Source organism: Suricata suricatta, chromosome 3, assembly GCF_006229205.1.
Source record: "Suricata suricatta isolate VVHF042 chromosome 3, meerkat_22Aug2017_6uvM2_HiC, whole genome shotgun sequence".
NCBI classification, from domain to species: Eukaryota; Metazoa; Chordata; class Mammalia; order Carnivora; family Herpestidae; genus Suricata; species Suricata suricatta.
The window spans coordinates 155,690,065-155,709,575 of NC_043702.1; the positions used below are offsets into that span (position 1 = coordinate 155,690,065).

The 19,511-nt window shown below is 34.6% G+C and overlaps 1 protein-coding gene across 1 annotated transcript in view; it reads right to left on the reverse strand.

Annotated features, from left to right (window-relative positions):
• Positions 1-17,237, reverse strand: part of RGS21 (regulator of G protein signaling 21) — a 22,298-nt gene extending 5,061 nt beyond the window's left edge. The window contains exons 1-3 of the mRNA XM_029933178.1: positions 17,227-17,237; positions 12,572-12,648; positions 8,397-8,563 (exon numbers count right to left, since the gene is read on the reverse strand). Coding sequence (XP_029789038.1) covers positions 8,397-8,563; positions 12,572-12,648; positions 17,227-17,237 — 255 coding nt within the window. The remainder of the gene's footprint in view (positions 1-8,396; positions 8,564-12,571; positions 12,649-17,226) is intronic.
• Between the last annotated feature and the right edge of the window lie 2,274 nt (positions 17,238-19,511).

Here is a 19,511-nt window from a genome sequence, read left to right on the forward strand (position 1 = left end):
AAATATAGAATTAGAAGAAATCATTGGCAGACTGAATATAAGCAGAAAATAAGTCAGTCACAGAAAGGAGATATCATATGTTTTCACTCATCTGTGGAATTTGAGAAGCTTCACAGAAGACCATGGCGGGGGCGGTGGGGGGAAGGGGAAAAAGTTTCAAACAGAGGGGGAGGCAACCATAAGAGTCTCTTAAATATAGAGAACAAACTGAGGGTTGATGGTAATGGGGGTCCAGAGGCAGAAATGGGTGATGGGCATTGAGGTGTAGTATGTAAGTAGGGAAACATAGGAATCTACTTCTGAAGCCAAGAGCATTCTGTGTGCACTGTATGTTAGCTAACTTGACAATAAATTATTAAAAAAAAAAGAAAAGAAATGAGGATTGCCTTCTTTCATTAGAGTGTGTGTTGGGTTATGAGTCTGCACAGCAAAAGCAATTGTTAAAGAGCAGTCAGTAAGGAGGGAAGAGATCAAGTCCTAGAAGTCAATTGAAGATAGTATTTCAATTAACAGAGAGTGATCAATTTTGTTAAATGCTCCCTGAGAAGTCAATTTGGGTGAGATGTGAGAATTAAGCTATCAAAAGTGTCATGTCTTTTCTTCTTGAATCCCTTAAAGTTTCAGTAAGTTGGAAAAAAGTGAAAAATGTTAGGCCTAATATATGTATTCTGACATAAATTTCTTTCAAAGAATCACTTCTGAGACATGTCTGTCAACTGTACCTTCAACCTTGCATTCCTTTCAACTATGATTTACAGTTGGGTTCTATCAGAAAATGCATGGATGGATTTCTATCTCAAGGCAGAAGAGATGTTGAGCTCGGAGGAGACCGAAAGTGAGATTCCATCAGGAAGTGACCTAAGGATGCAGACTTTCCAATTGTATGGTATCAAAGGACTCCTGAATTGCTTGGGAGTTACAGGGAAGCTTAGACTTCACTGAGCAGCCAAACTAGTAGGTCCAGAGCCTGGGCTGAACAGTGTATCAGTTGAGGAAATAAACAGAGTTATTGTACTTCCTAATATGATAGTTACTTGCACTGTGTTTATAAGGATATTCTTTAGTTTCAAGGACTCTGAGAAATACAATATTCCATTTGCTTATTTTCAAAAAGATTATAAATTATCTTGGGTATCAGAGACCACTGCACTGTCAATCTCAGAAAACAAGAATTGTGGCCTAATATATATATTCAGAATGACAGCTGAAATGTCATCACAACCGTTTAGAAGCTTTTAAATTCTGTCAATTTTGAAAAGGCCTTGACACAGGTGACATTGACAGCAATCCATTGCATTAAAACGACTGCCTTCTGAATGATGTTTGTGGTAGTTGTTTAAGAACAATTTTATTCTAAAGATCCAGAATATTCTAATACTTGTGTATTCCTTTGCTACACCAGGAGTTTTAAATTCTTTCGGTTTTCAACAAATTACTTTATCAGGAGGAATACATTTTAAAGTGTACCATTTGGCTTTCCTGTGACCCTAAACTATGCTTTATATAATTTTACATAATTTGAATGAAAAGTTTTCAGTTGTGTTCTCACATTCAAATTAGATAGCCTTTTCCTCATTTAGAATGTATAGTGTAGCAGGAAACTGTCATTATGCAAAGGGTGTGTGCATGCATATGTAAAACACCTTACTAAAGTGGAGCAGGCCCGTCTTAGACCTCTTTCACAATAGAGCTTAAAAATTCCTATTCAAATTAAAGCCGCCTATAATCATAGTTTTGGTTACATAATTCTATTTAATCACCACTAATACCTCTTGTATTACTTCATTTTTGGCATCATTAAAGGCACACGAGTATCCTGAAATATATTCTCAAGGGGCAATTAAAGTTGAAAATAGCAAAGTTTGTAACATCTAGAGGGAATCCATCACCGCACAAGACTTTATCCTATTGTTATTATTGGCTGTAGAGACAGAAATAAGTGACACGAATTGGGAGGTAATGCTAAACATCTCAAATTGGGCAAAAGAAACAAAGGAAATCATAACATATGAAATCAACAAATTTCTAAAAGCAATGTACATAATGTGTATGTATAATGTATAAGGATCGCTAAAAATAGATGTGCAGAAGCGAAAGCTATCTGGAAGAGCTGAGAGGGAGTCAGATTGACTGGTTTCATTCACCGACACAAACATGCTAATCCAAGATTAATTTCAGTAGCTCAGGGACACATGGAAGTTAAAAAAAAAAACACCTGAGTGTTTCCTTTTTCCCTTTTTTTTTTTAAGAGAGAGAGAGAGTGAGAGAGCATGTGTGTTCATGTGTGAGTAGAGGGGGAACAGATGGAGAGGAAGAGAGAGAATCTTAAGCAGGTTCCACTTAGTGCCCAGCCACATGCAGGGCTTGATCCCACAAACCTTGAGTTCATGACCAGAGCTGAAACCAAGAATTGGACCCTTAACCGACTGAGCCACCCAGGCACTCTTGAGTGTTTCCTTTTTGAGTTGGAATGCAGCAACCAATTTTTCAGAGGGCCAAATGATACTGCAAATTATTTAGAAGAAATACTCCTGCAACTCTTTTCTCTCTTGATGCCATATTTGAATCTAAGCTTCATAGTTTAAGAAGCTACACAAATTAAAGAGAATATGAGAAGAGAAATAAAGCTTTTGATAGAAAGGAAGATAGATTCTATGTCCCAAGATAATTTTATGCTTTTGCCTTTAGCATAAACATCAAGGTTTCCAGGCTATCTTGCAAACATATAAGATAAATATAAGATAAGAACATATAAGATAAATAGATCTGGAGAAAGGAATTTAAAACCTAAAAGCATGGACTGTAGACCTCTCCCCTCATGGTCTGTTGTCTCTTAATGACTGCAGGGCTAGTTACTTTTTCTCTAGGGCTCGGTTCTTTTTCTTCTGTACAATATGGATGATTGTTTTACTTCCGTAAGAGGGAAAATGATGATCAGATGAGAGACTCCTCACAGAAGCCCTGTGCAGATGTTACTCATAGGTTTCTTTAGCTCTGTGTTTCTCCCTTCCTCCTACCCCTCCTCCTCTATTTGCTCCTTATATTCTTGTCTCTCTCTCTCTTTCTTTTTCATCGACTCTTTATTTTCAGATGAAATAAATAAGAAGGCAGAAATTATTTGGCTCCAGGAGGTGGGTCTACCCCAGTTTGCACTGAGACATTCAGAACTAGGCTTCCTTCCCTGCTGGACTAGCTTCTAGGCACTGGCTGATCCTTTTCTCCGCTGTTCTTCCCTTCCTTTCTTCTCTCCTATTGTCTTCCGTCTGTACTCCCATTTCTGGTCAAAGCTCATGAGTTACTTCTTTTAAGATACATTTTCTCGCTCCCTAGAATCAGATTTTCCTGTTGCATGCTACCGCATCACCTGAATTTCCCTACAGAGACTCTCATGAAAGCTTATTGTAATTATTTTTTAACTGAAGTCCTACCATCAAAACAGTTAGCTTTACTGTTCAGAGATTCTGCCTTTTTCTTAGCCACACTAGCATGACTCCTGACATGTATTAGACACTAAGTGATTAGTGTGCCAAAGTTAGGAAATTAATAAATAAGCAAACTTATTATATCTGGAGATGATTCTAGAGTTGGGGGGCACTGTTGATAAGCAGCAACTTGTGGGGTAGGACACAAACATCAACACCTGGGAAAATGGCACTTAAAAATGCAAAGAAAAATTTTGAATATCAGATGGAAGATATAAAGTTGTTGAGACAGTTATGTCAGGAAATGTTTCTAAATGCCTGTTTTCATGGGCCTCTCTCTACCAATAATTCATATTATCTGTTTCTTTTCCTCAAGACTGTTTAAAGCTAACCTTATTTATTTAAAATAAAGGCCTTATCTCAATATCTTGTCTCACTACCATTCAATCATTATATCCTTCTAGGTTTAATGCAAAGAGTTTCTCTGTAACATTTTTTTGTTTTTGCACTTAATCATTTGTTGCCTTGCTATTTTTTCCTAGTTCTATAAATTTTACTTTTTAAAACCCAACTAGACTCAAAGTTCTTTTTGAGTCAAAACCATAGTTTCAACCTATTTTATTTTCTTGCATGTCCTTTTCAAGCTGCCTACTTCACACAACATATTGCTTTATACTTGTGTGTGTGTGTGTGTGTGTGTGTGTGTGTGTGTGTGTGTTTTAAATCTGTTCTCCTGCTTAGACTGAGCTTCCCTTCCATGGAGGTACTTTATCTTATAAGGGGATGAATAGTAGGCACAGAATAAGCATTTACTGTTGTGAAATAAGATATGTCAATAAATAACATTATACTGCCTTAACAATAAAAGCAAAAAAAAAAAAAAACCAGGCACAGATATTTTAAAAGTGTCCTGCACGTACTCATTAAAATACCTTCTCCTTTATGACTATAGTTTCTTCTTTGTTTTCTGCGTTATGATGTCTTCACATTTAATAAATACATTTAGGAATTGAGTACTTCATACCAATATCCTTTGACTTAAAAACCTGCCAATATATTTGTTCCTGGATTGGATAATCCAAGATAATATGCAGTTGAATTTATATAATTTTAAGAATCAGACTGGTGTATGATTTAGAACATTTCCTAATATCACAGAATGATAATCAACATAAACATTATTCTCTCTAGTTACATATTTTTCCATCCTGACCAATTTTTTCAATCTAAAGGAATGATGCAAATATGATATATACAAGATATAAATATAACACAAATATTTAAAAATTTTCAATGTCTTAGCTAATGTAAAAGTATTATTTGAAATTTTTTGAAGATTTCCATTCTTTTGAGACCATCTATTATTTTCTTAAAATTTCCAAATATTATGAAATATTATGAAATTCCTTCCAAATTTAAGGAGGAATGAATATAAGAATAGATACAAAATTAAGAATTTTTTTCTTTGTCACCTATTGGTACTTAATGTGTGGTAAGTAGAATATATTGTTTTAAAATATTTTAAATTTATTTAAAATAATTTAAAATATTGCTTGTCTAATAATTTTTCTCATTTTCAAATCACTTAGTTAAATACCTGTGTCATCCTTTTTTTCCCCCTCAGTATTTTCTTCTAAAACCATTTAGGTATAGTCCATTCAATGAGTAGCACTTTTTATCTGAAACTAGTGATTTGCTAAAATGTTTGCATAATGGGTGTTTTCAGGTTGAAACTATAGCCCTTATAATGACTTGTTTTATAAAAAAAAAAAAAAAAAAAAGGGCCCACTATTTCTTAAAAGCTGTTCTGCATAATGTAAACCGTTGACAAATGTCTCACTCATTTTCATTGTGTGCATCTAATAAATGCTTTATTAGGTGAGGAAACTGAAGCTCAGAGGAATAAAACAGTTTACCACAAAATTACAGGATTTGAATTAAGTCTAGATATCTCTAAATTTTCGATTTTCCCTTACACCACAGTAACTCTCTATTAGTGTAGAAACCAAAGGAAATATAACACTGTAAGTGAGAGGGCATAAGGCCAGTTACACTCATCATTTCTCATAGAGGACAAGAAGTTCAATTTTTGTTGTGTTCAATGTGCTGTCTTTGCCTGGGAAACTGAGAACCATTAGTAATGTCAATTTATAGACAGGGATTGTTTATTGTAAATTTAGTGTAGCCTAATTGTAAACTGTCTAAGTGCATAAAAGTTACAGTAACAACTTTATAGATGAGGAAATAAAGATGCAAGAAGTGGTAAAGAAAATAAATACGAATTAATACACATCTGGATAAGATGACTTTGCCATTTTTCTTTACTTTAGGATTTTCTACCAAGGAAATTGGTTATTATTTTCATTCTTTAGAAGAGTCACTTACACAACTATAACTGAATATGGAAAAATGGAGAATATTCTCATATAAATCTCATCTTTAAGTAAATGTTTTTACTTCTAAAACTCATGTCTTCCAGCTTCCATATCAAATATATCATCTCATCTTGTTAAGTCTGTCTACTAGATAAATCTAGAATATTTCCCATCCCTTCCTTATCTTTACTGCTGCCCATCCAACTTCATCCTCCACTTTTCATTAGCAATATCAAAATGTTTGCAATTTCTAGAAAACACTAGGGAGCTTTGTACCTCTATGTTATCTCACCATGTCCTCAGTCTGAAATATTTTTTCTTCAGTTGTTGTCTTGATATTACTCTTTTCATGACATAAATTTTTCATGTGTGAATCACCCTGAAAATACATCCCTTAACTCTGCAGATTTGATCACTTTTTCAGTGTGCTAAAATGAAATTTAAATGTGGCTTTATTATTAGATTGTTTTGTGTATTTGACTGGTTTTATTACAAGTCAGTATCTTTTGTTCTATGACTTCACTGTGGGAACAGGAATTCAAAAAATAAGTTTAAGAAGTCAACATACTCACAGCTGTAATAAAATTAAACTACAGTTGATGGACTACAGAGAAATACCTTGAAGACTGATTGATATATAATATAGGAGGCAAATGCCCTTTCATAATTTGGGAATTGAAATTTAGTAATTTGTTGAACTTGAAACAACTAATGGCAAATAATAGAAAAGATAAGACTATTTCAAATATATACATGTAAACATGTTTTGTTTTCAGTGAATTTTGTCATATTGAATGAAAACATTTTTAGACACTTCAAGGAGAAAACGTAATCTATTACTTGAAAAACAGTCACAAATTTAGTTATATTTTTTAGTCAAGTTAATTAGATGGACAAATTATAAAAAGCTGTAAAAATTTTATATCCTAAAATAATGACTGTGTGTTATTTGCTTAAATTATTACTCTGGAAATTTATTTTGCAAGACAAGATTAGGAAAATGAACAAAATTATCTTGTCAAAATTGATAACTTACTATATATTGTAAGATTATGTTCAGCTATAATTAAAAGGTGACATTTCTTATTAGAAGGCTATTCATGCCAATGTTTGAGAATGTTATTCTAAAACAATCACTGGTTGTTTTCACTTTAATTCACTTTATGAATTAAATGAATTCATAAAGAAGAAAAAAATCTGGCTTTCAAATCAATATCACAATAAATAGGATATCTTTAGAGCTAATTTCAAAGCCTTTTAGGGAATGACACATTAATCAACTTGATAAATCTCATACACTATATTTTCAATTTTCCAGAATTATTTATTGATTCTTAGACGGTGACTGGGAACTGACTGTTAAAATAGCTCCACAGTAGTTAAAATCCCCTCCCTGCTGCCGCCCCCATGAAGTCTGTGTGATGCCTCAGTGGCTCATGTATATGCCTGTAAACTATACTAGCCAACGTATGCTGCAGTAATTAATGTCCAATTAGAACTTGAACGACTGTGACAGAAACTTTATGTCCTAAGTTTTCCAAAAGTGTTTTCATTTCACCTATTCTGTTCTTTGTCCTCAAAAGGACAATAACCCTTCTCACGCCATGAATCCTAATTTTGGATCAGAAAATATGATATGTATCCGATTGGAGGAAACTGATAGTTTATCTCTAGAAGAAAGATGACTTATACTAGTAGTTTTTATTTCATACTAGTAATGCGATGTAGCTTTCTGTTTACTACTTATGCGTTAAAACTCTTTGCTTATAGGATATCTTTGGTGGGGAAGAGAAATAGTTTTAAATTATATTGCTTAAACTTTAAAGTTAAATGTTAAAGGGGTATATGGAGATGATCATGGTTCTGGTTCTGAAAATGAAATAAAATATAAATGAAATGTTACACACATTGAACACTTTTTTGGGAGCTTCTATCAGTCTTTCCAGGTTTCTTTCTAAGGCCTTTTCTATTCTCTTGATCTTAAAGTAGTGTAGGTGGTTCCTGATCACATAAAACACTTCCCCACACCTTTGGCTCATTTTTACCATCAAAGAAATAAAGGTAAGCAAACCATTCTTTTGGAAAGTAAGGTATAACATGCCATAATATGAACATCTGAATTATTAAAAAATGAAGAATTCATAACATTGGTTAGTAGTTATATTCTCCCCACATATTATTCTTAAGTTTTTAAATAAATTATTCTACTCTAGAATACTATTGTGTTGACCACCATGATTTACAAAAGGAAAAACCAAAGTGAACTTGAAATGCAACAACATATTTAAGTTGTATTTCTGTATGGTTAACTTTAGAGCAATTTATCTTAAGACAATAAATACTATTTTTCAAGAGTCTGCATGTTGTGCTAAGAAAACAAAACTTTGGTCATATCTGGCACATAGTAGGTGTTGAAAAATATTTGCTTTACCAGTAAAAGATAGGATCATCTTAGAGCACTTCTACTGGAGTTTACAGACATTTTCCATTTGAATACATAGTAACAATTAGATTTCCCTTTAGATGGATTTAGTGTCTCATAACTGGGAGCAGATTTGCTAGGAGATGAATATTCACTATTCTAGAATATTTTACTCACCTCTTTAGGGGCATCAGCTTCAATGAATTCAGAATAAATCATCCTGGCTTTAGAAGCCATTTTTTCTGCACTTTCTGTTTTTTTGAAGTCTTCACAGGCAAGCCAGAACTCAACATTTTCTTCACTAAACTCTGATTTTAGAAATGTTCGAAAAGCATCTAGACCAGCTATAAAATATATAAGAGAAACTTGTATATCACTCAGTGCAGTATACATGACCAATATGAACATGGTGTATGATATGAGCATTTACTTAGTATTCAGTGGCAAATAGTTATCATCCTTCTATATATATTTATGTTTTTGTCTTTAAGTTTAGAAACCTTATTTTGGATCAGTAATCATAAACATAAAATATTTTGTCTCTAGGTATCCAGTTAGCTCCACTAACAAAGAAAACCTGTACTTTAATTTCTAGATCTGAAATGTCTAAAAGTTGTACTTAGGGGAAAGTCTTTCTTTTTTAATTTTTTTAATGTTTATTTATTTTTGAGAGAGCGAGAGAGAGAGAGAGAGCGAGTGAGCAGGGGAGGGAAGAGTGAGAGGGAGACACAGAATCCAAAGCAGTTTTCCAGCTCCGAGCTGTCAGCACAGAACAAAACACAGGACTTGAACTCATGAACCATGAGACCAGGACATGAGCCAGTCCGATGTTTAATTGACTGAGCCACCCAGACACCCCTAGGGGAAAGTCTTGATAGCAGTTACTTTATGGGAAACCCCATGGCCTTGGCTTTCCATACCCAATGCACTAAAGCCCAAATCAAGCTAATGATATTAAAAGCAATTCAATGAGGCAAACAAATGGGCTTTTCCCCAATGTTACCTTAAAAAAAACCACCAACATCCCCCCACTCTTCCTCATGGTACCTACTGTAACCTAGCCTGTTCATGGTGTTTCCCCCTGCTCCTAGGTATTCTCCCGAGTATGCATTTGTTCAGAAGCTTTAGACCAGGGACTGCAAACAGGCCCACATACTTGCAGGTTGTTTACTTTGCCTTCATTAGTATGTGCTATTTCTTTTGAATTTAATAACAACAGGTTGTGCTTGCAGCCTGTGATTTCCATAGGTCTTAATCTCTCCCCATTATTTTGCTTTCAGTCAAATTTACACGTGTTATTCCTTGCTTTTACAGATATTTGAGTTTATGACCACCTGTTTAGACTGTTCCTTATTTTTCATCAAAATGTGCCTTGAAGGATTCTTCGTTGGTATATATAGAGCTCATCTGAGAAGGCAATTCTTGCTAAATTGTTTAGGGATGAGTATGGTTAGGAGTGTGCCCCTAGTTAGCAGGTGAGAAAGGTCATGATCAGATTCATGCAGTTGATGGACTAAGCCAGGGCCTTGAGTTCACATAATGTGGTTTCACAGACTGCACCCTTCTGAGGTTGGTATCTGTTTATAAATGAGACTATGGGCCTGTCTGAGGAGGAAAATATACATCAGCTCTTTTGTCTCTGGGAGGGATTTGCCTTCCAAAACATTGGTGGCTTTCTCTCCCATCTGCCATGGAGGTCCCTTGGCATGTGCTCAAAGCAGCTCTTCCCTGACTGTGTGCTCAGAGACCTGACCCTTCAAGTTCCAAAGCTGGGACAAATAAGCTTGTGGAGAATCAGGGTTAAGAGCAAATGAACTAGCGAAAAAGAAAATGTTGGAGAAAGTTGATGGAAAAAGAGCCAAAGGCAGTTGTTTGTAGCCTGCTGCAGGTATGAAGCAAAATGGTTTAGTGAGAGAAAATGGAGAAGGCTTCAAGGGAGCAAGATTAAAGTGTCTAAAAACACTGGATTAAAAATATATTTAACACTTTTTTATTATTCAAAATAGCATTGAAATAACAAGTCATTGCAAAAGGTTATCAGGTACCAATTAAAATTCTCAGTAGAAATATTGGAGAGTGTGAATGGCGTTAATTTGTGAGCACTATAAAAAATTCAATTAACTGCACATTTATTGCATTTAACAATACATCCAAGAAGCCTCTGTGACACAAATTTAGCTTATAAAAATCCTCTTAGTAACACTCAATTAAAATTTCCACGAGTTTTGTCCAAAGATAAATTTGAGGGGTCAAAACAGAATTGATGCTAAAATCTATTTTATACAGAGAACCAAGTGCACTTTACGGATACTGGAAGAATGTAGATTCCTGTCTGACAACATTTTATATGTGTGCCATTGAGGCACGGAGCCTTCCTCCCAGTGAGGATTATCTAAATGCATCCCTGAGAGATGGGAAGTTAGAGATCAAGAAACTTACATTTTTTTTATCCTACCATTTTAATGAAGGACCACTCTGAGCTAGTAATTATCGGCTTCTCTCCCTCTGCCATCACTAGGTTTAGGGCACAATGAAACAGAATAAACAGCTAAAACAAGTTACCTATCTCTGTTTTGAACATACTGTTTTATTAACTACGCTTCTATTCTATAGAAACAATTTGAATGATTAAAAGATGTCATGTGGCTTTGGAATAATTTGCTACATAAGATTAAAATGGTATCATCTGAGAGCACTCTCTACAGATTGGAATGGCTACTGGTTAGACTCAAAGGTGATGACAAATGGAATAAACAATAGGTGTTGAAACCTACCTGAGAACCTATGTACGGTGCCTGGGAGACATATCCCCACGCTGACAAAATAACTAGATCATTTGGTGAACTCATGTAGCTGTTTAAAGCATTAAAAAACATTTTCTATTTCTAAACTATTTTTTTTTTCTGGTATCATAAAAAGCAGAAACCAAACAGCTACTCAAATGAATCTGTGTCTCTTCTACTTTATGTGAGCACAAAGTAAAAGATTTTAGGGGCACCTGGGTGGCTCAGTTGGTTAAGCATCTGGCTTCGGCTAATGTCATGATCCCAGAGTTCCTGGTTCCAGCCCCGCGTCGGGCTCTGTGCTGACAGCTAGCTTAGAGCCTGGAGCCTGCTTCAGATTCTGTGTCTCCCTCTCTCTCTGACCCTCCCCTGCTCGCGCTCTCTCTCTCTGTCTCTCAAAAATAAATAAAAAAAACATTAAAAAAGTAAAAAAATTTCAGGAGGAATGCCGATGAAAGCATTTGCCTTCAGCTCAACATCTTCCATGCCTCTGTTCTGTGATGTTGGCCCCTGGATCTCCTCTTCTCCGGAGCAGAAATGGAATCACCACCTGCAAAGCTACATTCTTAAGACTTTTAGTGAACCTGACCCATCCCACTGGTTACACACTTAAGTAGAAAAGAAACACGCATTCAAAACTTAATGAAAGTGCAATTCCATATCTTTGTTGTCTTTAGTATATGTCCTTGGTTGAATTCTAGGAGTAACATGGACTATTTAATGTCTATGCATTAGGAATTAGTTATTTAAGATTCATAAAATCAGAATAATTTTGTTTAGTTCAATCCAATTTTATAATGAATAAACAATTAGGAAAATTCCACCCAACTTTATTATGTTTTAAACTTTTCTAATATTTTGATATTTACTGTACAAATTTTAAGGGAAAACTCCATTTGATTAGTATCAATAATATTCAATTTTAAACATTTTAAAATAGATATCTCTTTAGTGCCATTTTTTTCCTGTATGCAATAGAACTTCTGCAAAGAAAAAAGATCTATAACAGAAACAGAAGTTCCAAATGATTACTTTGTATCAAATTGTAGGGTATTTTATTTATAATTGGCCAAAATTACCTTATTGAGCTATATTAAATATAAATATACACACCTGTACATATTAATACATTTAAATATGTTTTTGTTTTCATTAAAAATTAGGATGTCAGTTGAAGTAACAACTTTAAATACTTTAGCTTCCAAGGCATGAAAAAACAAGTCATTTATTTCAATTTTCAACATTTCAATAGTGTGTGTATTTTTTCAACTTGTAACAATAACAGTCACCATATATACATCAAATGATAATAAGTACAGGAAAATGACATATTTCTTACTTCTTATTTGGGACCTTCTTTTTGTATTAATGTTTGGAGTTTCTATAATCATGTCTTATTTTAAGCCCAACCTAATTCCATTTAGATTTGAGACCCATATAAATTTGTGAGACTGTTGGAAATCTTATACTTCAAATACTGATCAAACTCATATTATATAATGATTACAACTTTCAGAATTTAATGACTTACTTTTAATCATTATATTTTTAAACTTAGTTGGATCTTACCTTGATTGGTTAAAAGTGTGTCCATATTTTCGGACCACGCTATTGTTTCTGTTGTTGGTGACCTGTAGAAACAACATCTACCCTTGACAATAGCATTGTGATCTTTTTCTTCTATAACCTACAGTAATATTTGAGATATAGGTATTTGTTGAATTATGTATTTTAAAAGAGCTTTACACCATTAATCAAACTGCAAAAGGTCAACAAAAATTATACAATATTTTCCATAGTGGGCTGCAATAGCAACATAAAGTGGTATATAATTTGACATCAGCCAATTATTTATTAATCTAGCTTACCATGCTATTAATATTTGCAAATTCTTGTATTCTAATAAAGGCACAAAGGAGATATTGCTCATGGTTCTATGAAGTATATTGAATTTTTTCTGAACTATAAATATATTAATTGTTAACTTACATAAATACTCATCTATTTCTGAAAAGTTTTCATGATAGCAGTAGTGATGAGTGAACTATTTTCTGAGTTTTCACAGAAAATAAGATTATCCATGTCATAACTGTGTATCTCAAAAAAGTAAAAAAAAAGTTTCAATTAAAGATTTCTAACATGTGATGATCTTGAAAGTATTTATTTATAGTATTTTGAAAAGCTTTTACCCCACTCTGAGACAGACCTTAATTCTCCTTAGAGTGGTAGGCTTCCAGTTCTGGGATGATTTATTTAAATCTAGGAATCTGTCAAGACAGAGTAATATCCTTTCCAAGGCAGTCAAAAAATTTATAGACTTAAGTCTTCTGAAGAAGGTATACTTTTGGGGATGTGATGTAGAAATAGTAAATCAGGTGTAAGATATAAACTTTCTGAGATGCAAATATATCATGCATTATTCCCCTTAATAAACTAAGAGCCTGATGAGATAAGGTCCCATCCGTAGAACGCATCTGCTACCCAGGGGAAAAAAAACTTAGATTATGTGGCTATGATGTGCAAATGACCTACTTATGGAAACGGATGAGCTCATTGAAAGTTTTTATTAAAACAATTGATAATAAAATAGAGGCTCATATCTAGTCATTCTTATAAAATTTTACATTTGCATAGCAAGGTGACTAATCTTAAATATGCTGTGTGAAGGGATCTCTTTGCTTTTATATTCTATTACTTCCTGTAATTTGCTGCCATTTTATTATTTGCCTTGGGATTGAGTGTGCTTCCTTCGGTGGTTGCAGATGTGGTTGTATTTTCAGAGGATAATGGCTGTTCTCATTAAAGGGTGCATAGAGGGGCCTCTGTGACTGGGAATTCATTTTACTGTCTTCCGTTACTTACATTTCCTGTCTGAAATTTTCTTTCCTGATGGTAGGCAGATGATTGTCCTTTCTCCCTTGATTTATGAAATCTTAAGGACACAAGATTTTCGATGAAACCATTTTGAAATAGTGGCTTTTCATTCAAGTGGACTTGAAAATTGAGTTGTTCAATTTATATTTTTCATTAATGGAGAATGGGATCCAAATCTAGATTTAAATTTACATTGAAGAGCTTTTGTGCACTATAGAGCTTGTTACTCTAACAAGCTTATGTTTCATATGACTCAAATATTAGGTCTTGCAGGAATTCTATCAGTGCTAAAATTATCATATGGTCACTTAAGATGCACATGTTTAAAAATGTCTCTGTTTGAAGATTAATATTTGGTGGTTAACAAATTATTTTTAAAAAGCCTACTTACCATGATTGGAACATATGTAAGTGAACAGGCAGTAAGGAGTTTTGAGCCAAAGCCTGGCCACACAGTACAGCCATTTTGAATGAGGAACAGCCATCAAAAAAAAAGAGAAAAAAAGGCACACACACACAAAAACAAGCCAAAACCTCTGAGAAACAATCTAGGCAAAAAGCGTTCAGGGATGAACATGCACCTCCTCCATTGTGTAGGTTTTCTGATGAAAGGAATAAATGTTATTTTCTGTTACCAAGAACAGTATGTCTGCTCAAAAAAAAAAAAAAAAAAAAAAGAAGGTTTGTTGAACATATAAACACATAATGAATGAATGGCCAACGCCCAAAGCGTAACAGGTATGAAAACCTTCAATGGAAGCAGTGCAGTGGCTTTCAAGATGCTGGGAGGTGACAACGGTAAGACCATTACTGTTATGGCTGAATGGAGTTAGCTTCAAAGTGTAATGGGCGGAGGGAAGAGGAGACATGACATGAGCGCATTACTGAGGAGTGACAGACTGCAGACCTCACTCCCATCCCTGAGGGATGTGAAATCGGAGAAAGTGGGCAGGGGCGCCTGGGTGGCTGTCAGTTGAGCGTCTGGCTTCGGCTCAGGTCATGATCTCACGGTTTGTGGGTTCAAGCCCCATGTCGGGCTCTGTGCTGACAGCTAGCTCAGAGCCTGGAGCCTGCTTCATATTCTGTGTCTCCCTCTCTCTCTGACCCTCCCCTGCTCGCGCTGTCTCTCTCTGTCTGTCAAATAAATAAATAAATAAAGTGGACAAAAATCCACTCTGATTTTCAAGGCAAATCACCTCTTTTAGGGAGAGCCAGATTTTGCTTACACTGAAAACAAAAGGAATATTCAGTGAAGACGTATCAGAAGTAAAGGAGTCTTTTAGGTATGGAAATATTGAAATAAATGGTAACTGTTCTTGTTATCTTCATTAGTGTAAGAAAACACTAAAAAAAAAAGGAGGAAAACGAAGTCTGAAAAAGGTGTAAAACGACAAAGAAAAGTAATGTTTTGAGTTAAAATAATACTAGAATATTATCTTCTATCAATAGAGAATATTATAGGAATTAGATCTACAAGGATATTCTAGTGTTATATATGGGCCACCAAATGCTGCATTATTCTAGAAGGTAAATTTGCCTGTCAGCTCTCTGAAGGAAAACACCCGCTGGCGTGTGATAATTCTTGGAATGCTCTCAGCTCACTATTTTCTAACCTATTTCATGTTTTACTTGAAAGGTTCAATGTTGACTACCTGATTTGATGGGAGGGTTGGTGGTAATGCAGTATTTACTTCCCAGAAGCTAGGTGAGATGAAGCTATTCAAAGGAATAATGTTCTTAATTTGCTGTTTAAATTTTTACATTCTGGGTTGATTGTATATTTATAATTCTGCAGAAGAGTAAATTATGGTTATATATGATTAAGCTGAAAAACAATATTTTTTAGTTGCATCGAAATGGACAACCGTGTATCAAATGTTCACAGCCTACACCACTTTGTGTTCAGCAAGTCATACATTTTACCTTATTTAATCTTATAAATGGCAATGTGTTTTAATCCTATGTTACAAATAAATAAGGAGCCTCAGAGATGTTGATAACTGGTGCAGTATCTTGCATACACAAATGGGCAGTGAGAATTCAAACCCAGGCATAGCTCCTTATGACCCAAACTCTTTTCACACTTCTTGAATGCATGAGTTAATACGCACATTGCTTGTACTTTGTTCATGTTTTGGAACATTTATAATAAATAATTTGAAAATGCATTTTGTCTGATAGAGTTTATTGCATTTCACATAAATATTTCCCCTAAATAGCAGCTGAATTGCAATAATTGACTACTCAATAGAAAGTTTTCAGTAGACAGATTCTTAAATCTCACATGTTATCAAATGAAAAAAGGACATTTCTCCTGTTAGATGTGAGTGAGAAATGCATTTTATGTTTTAAAAATTGCAACTAGATACATGTTAAGAAAGAAACTATCGAATTCAGATGGGAGAAAAAAAAGAAGGTGACTAATTGAAAAATGTACTGACTTGGTTAAATTTTACTTGACGCATGTTACCTTGAATAAATGGACAATGTGCCTCTCCTTTTTGAGTTTTGTTTTGATTTTAGTTTTAACTCGAAAAGAGTTTTGGTCTGACTCTTCTCATTTGTGAGTGAATGTGGATTTCCTGAATAATTGTGATGCATAATCAGAGTAACTTTTTGGATGTGTATGATTTGCCATGAAAATTCACCGTGTATCTGGAGCCAAAATTGCACTTAGCGTGTCATGGGGTTTTGGCTGATTTTCTTTCTGTTTCCTTCATTAAGCGAGCACCATCAAGGCCAGCAGTCCCCGCATTATGTGTCCGGAGAAGAGCCAGGCCAGATGGGAACTGCGTGAAAGCTACCAGTTATCTTGCTAATTGTGCCAGCTAGAACCAGTTGTATTGCATTAAAAAATGTGGAATCCAACAACTTAGCTGTTCACACTCAATTAGCAGTGTGCTGGAGAATGGGAAATTCAAGCAAGGAGTCCATGTGCTCCAGGAAGTGGCAGCTGCTTCCTTACCCAGCACTTAATATCTGTTTTCAAATTTCTCAATAAATATTGCAATAATGAATAATTTTTGCGAGGATCATACATATCTACATCTCAAACTCTTAACATTTCATAATTTTAAAAAGCTTCACATAAAGAAAGCTCACAGGTTTTTCTCCCCTTTAAAACCTTTGCTTTATATTAGCAAATATAAAGAACTAACTGCAAAAGCAAGACGTATTTTAGAAAAGAAGAAAAAATCAATAGAGAAAGGGGAAGAAAATAAATCAGTAAGAAAGACAACAATTAGCATATTTATCATAAATGAAGGAAACAAAACATCAAGCCTAATGAAGGCTCAAGTGTTTCGTTTGTACCTCTTCTGAGATAAAAATAGCTTTAAACAGCAACTCACTTCACTGGCATTTTTCGTTCCACTGTCTGACTGTCACAGATGATGTCGAATTTCTCTTTCTGACTGATCTTCAAGCTGAAGGTAATGTGACAGCAGGAACATTACAATTAGTATGCAAATACCTATCCCCTGGGTTACAAATTGGCATTCTTTAAATCATGCTATGCTCAGCTCTTTTCATTTTGTTGTTAACTTTTCACTGGTCAAAACACTTAAACTTCTAAGTAACAAATAACTCTTTGAATAAATGTGACATTTCTCTGAGTCTGTAGCATAACTGAAATAAATTCCATTTGAAAGTTCAGTTCCTAAAATTCATATACATCCATTTATAAGACAACTATTGTTCATAGGAGGTTAAATCAACTCAGAAAAAAAAGTTTATACAATTTAATATTCACCTTTAGGTATTTTGTCAATTAATTTTTCCCAAAGTCCAAGCAAGACTGTACTTTTAATACATTTTATCTTCAACAACTGTGTATGTTAAGTATTTTTACAATTTTACTCATAGACTAAAATGTTCTAGTATGAGGCATTATGTTTTTTTCTAAATGTATTCGCTTTCATTTTTTAAATCTAATAACACATATGTCTCTATTTATTTTAACCATGAATCTCTTGGCATGTTCTGCCAATGTTTCTTTATGCAATGCTTATATTTAAGGTCATAACGCTTGAATATATTTATTAAAATAAAGGTCGTATATTGGTATTTTTATTTGTAGTCAGTTTTGTACATGTAACCTGGTGCTTCATCAAGCCTTTATCTCAATATAACGAAGTTCTTCAGTAGTACAATTCCACCAGTATATATTTATGACCCTTAAAGTAAATTTAATACTTCTGAAAGATTGATGATTTTCGGGGTGGGAGAAAGAAAGGAGTCAGAAGACAGCAGAAAATCTTCTCCCTCACTTGGCATTGAGCATCCCCATTTAGTTGATCTAGAGAAATGCTGGAGGGCACCCAGTATGCAGGTGGCCGTGGGCTAATGAGACTGACAGAAGTAGGAGAGAAGACCCAGAAAGCCAGTGTTTCACTAAGAAGGGCTGTCATCAATTAGCTCAATTTATTCTGCTAATTCAAGCACCATTAAGTAATGTTCTTATGCAGAAACTAAATCATTATACATGTTTAGACTTTTTGTTTTGCTGAGGGGGTATAATGAAGTACAAACTTTATAATATATACTCGAACAGACAGATTTTGGAAAAAATCAATTGTCAAAGTGTAAAGAGCCTGTTGGTAAACACCCTGCTAAGTCTGTAAGACACACAAGCAGGAGGAGGTTTATTTTGCATTAAAACAAAAATTGAAATTTTTATTTTGATTTCAGTGCAGTTGCAAGTATGCTGCCTTACACCTCCTTACCCAACATGCACTTATTATTTGTCTAATGTACACTGCTCGTTTCTTATAAGCTTCTTTTAAATTTTCAGTAAAAACTAAGAATTGGATTTTATTTATCAAAATGAAGGTTCATAATAAATAGGCAAGTGAGTAAATGAACTGTCTTCTTAGGCTGAATGATTCCCTATGGCATTCAATGCAACTTGACCAAAGATTGTCAAGCATAGATACATATTCTTGAAACAGATAATAATCACCCCCTCTTAGTCCCAGCTGTAGTCCGAGCTCATGCCTAGTGATACAGGCTAAATAATGGCTCCAAAGATGTCCATGTCTTAGTGCCTGGAACCTGTGAATATATTACCCTGTATGGCAAGGGTTTGTTGATTATCCTGGATTAGCCAGATGGACCTTGTGTAATTACAAGATCCTTACAAGAGGGGGCAGGAGGGGATGAAGTCTGTGTGGATATGGGAAACCAGAAGCAAGGGGTTGGAGTGATGTTGAAAAAGGTGCAAGAACCAAGCAGTGCAGTGTTGAGGAATGGGAAAAGGCCAGGAAGCACATTCTCCCCTCAGAGCCTCTAGAAGCAACCAACCCTGCCAATACCTTCATTCTAAGCCAGTGAGACTGATTTTGGACCTTGGACCTCCTGGATTCTAAGAGAACAAATTTATATTATTCTAAACCACTAAGTGTAATATTTTGTTACAACAATAGAAAACTAATATATTCAAGGAACTCAAGTCTGACAACCCTGCTTAAAAGAAAGTAGGATGAAATAAAATGAGCTTGAGTGATAAGTTCATATGTAGTATGAACCCTTTCTGCTGAATAGTAACCTTGACTTCTTTGAGCCTTTTTGCTACAGAACTGGGGATGGTACCTTTCTCACAGGCTATGGTGTGAGACTAAATGGTAATATACTAAGC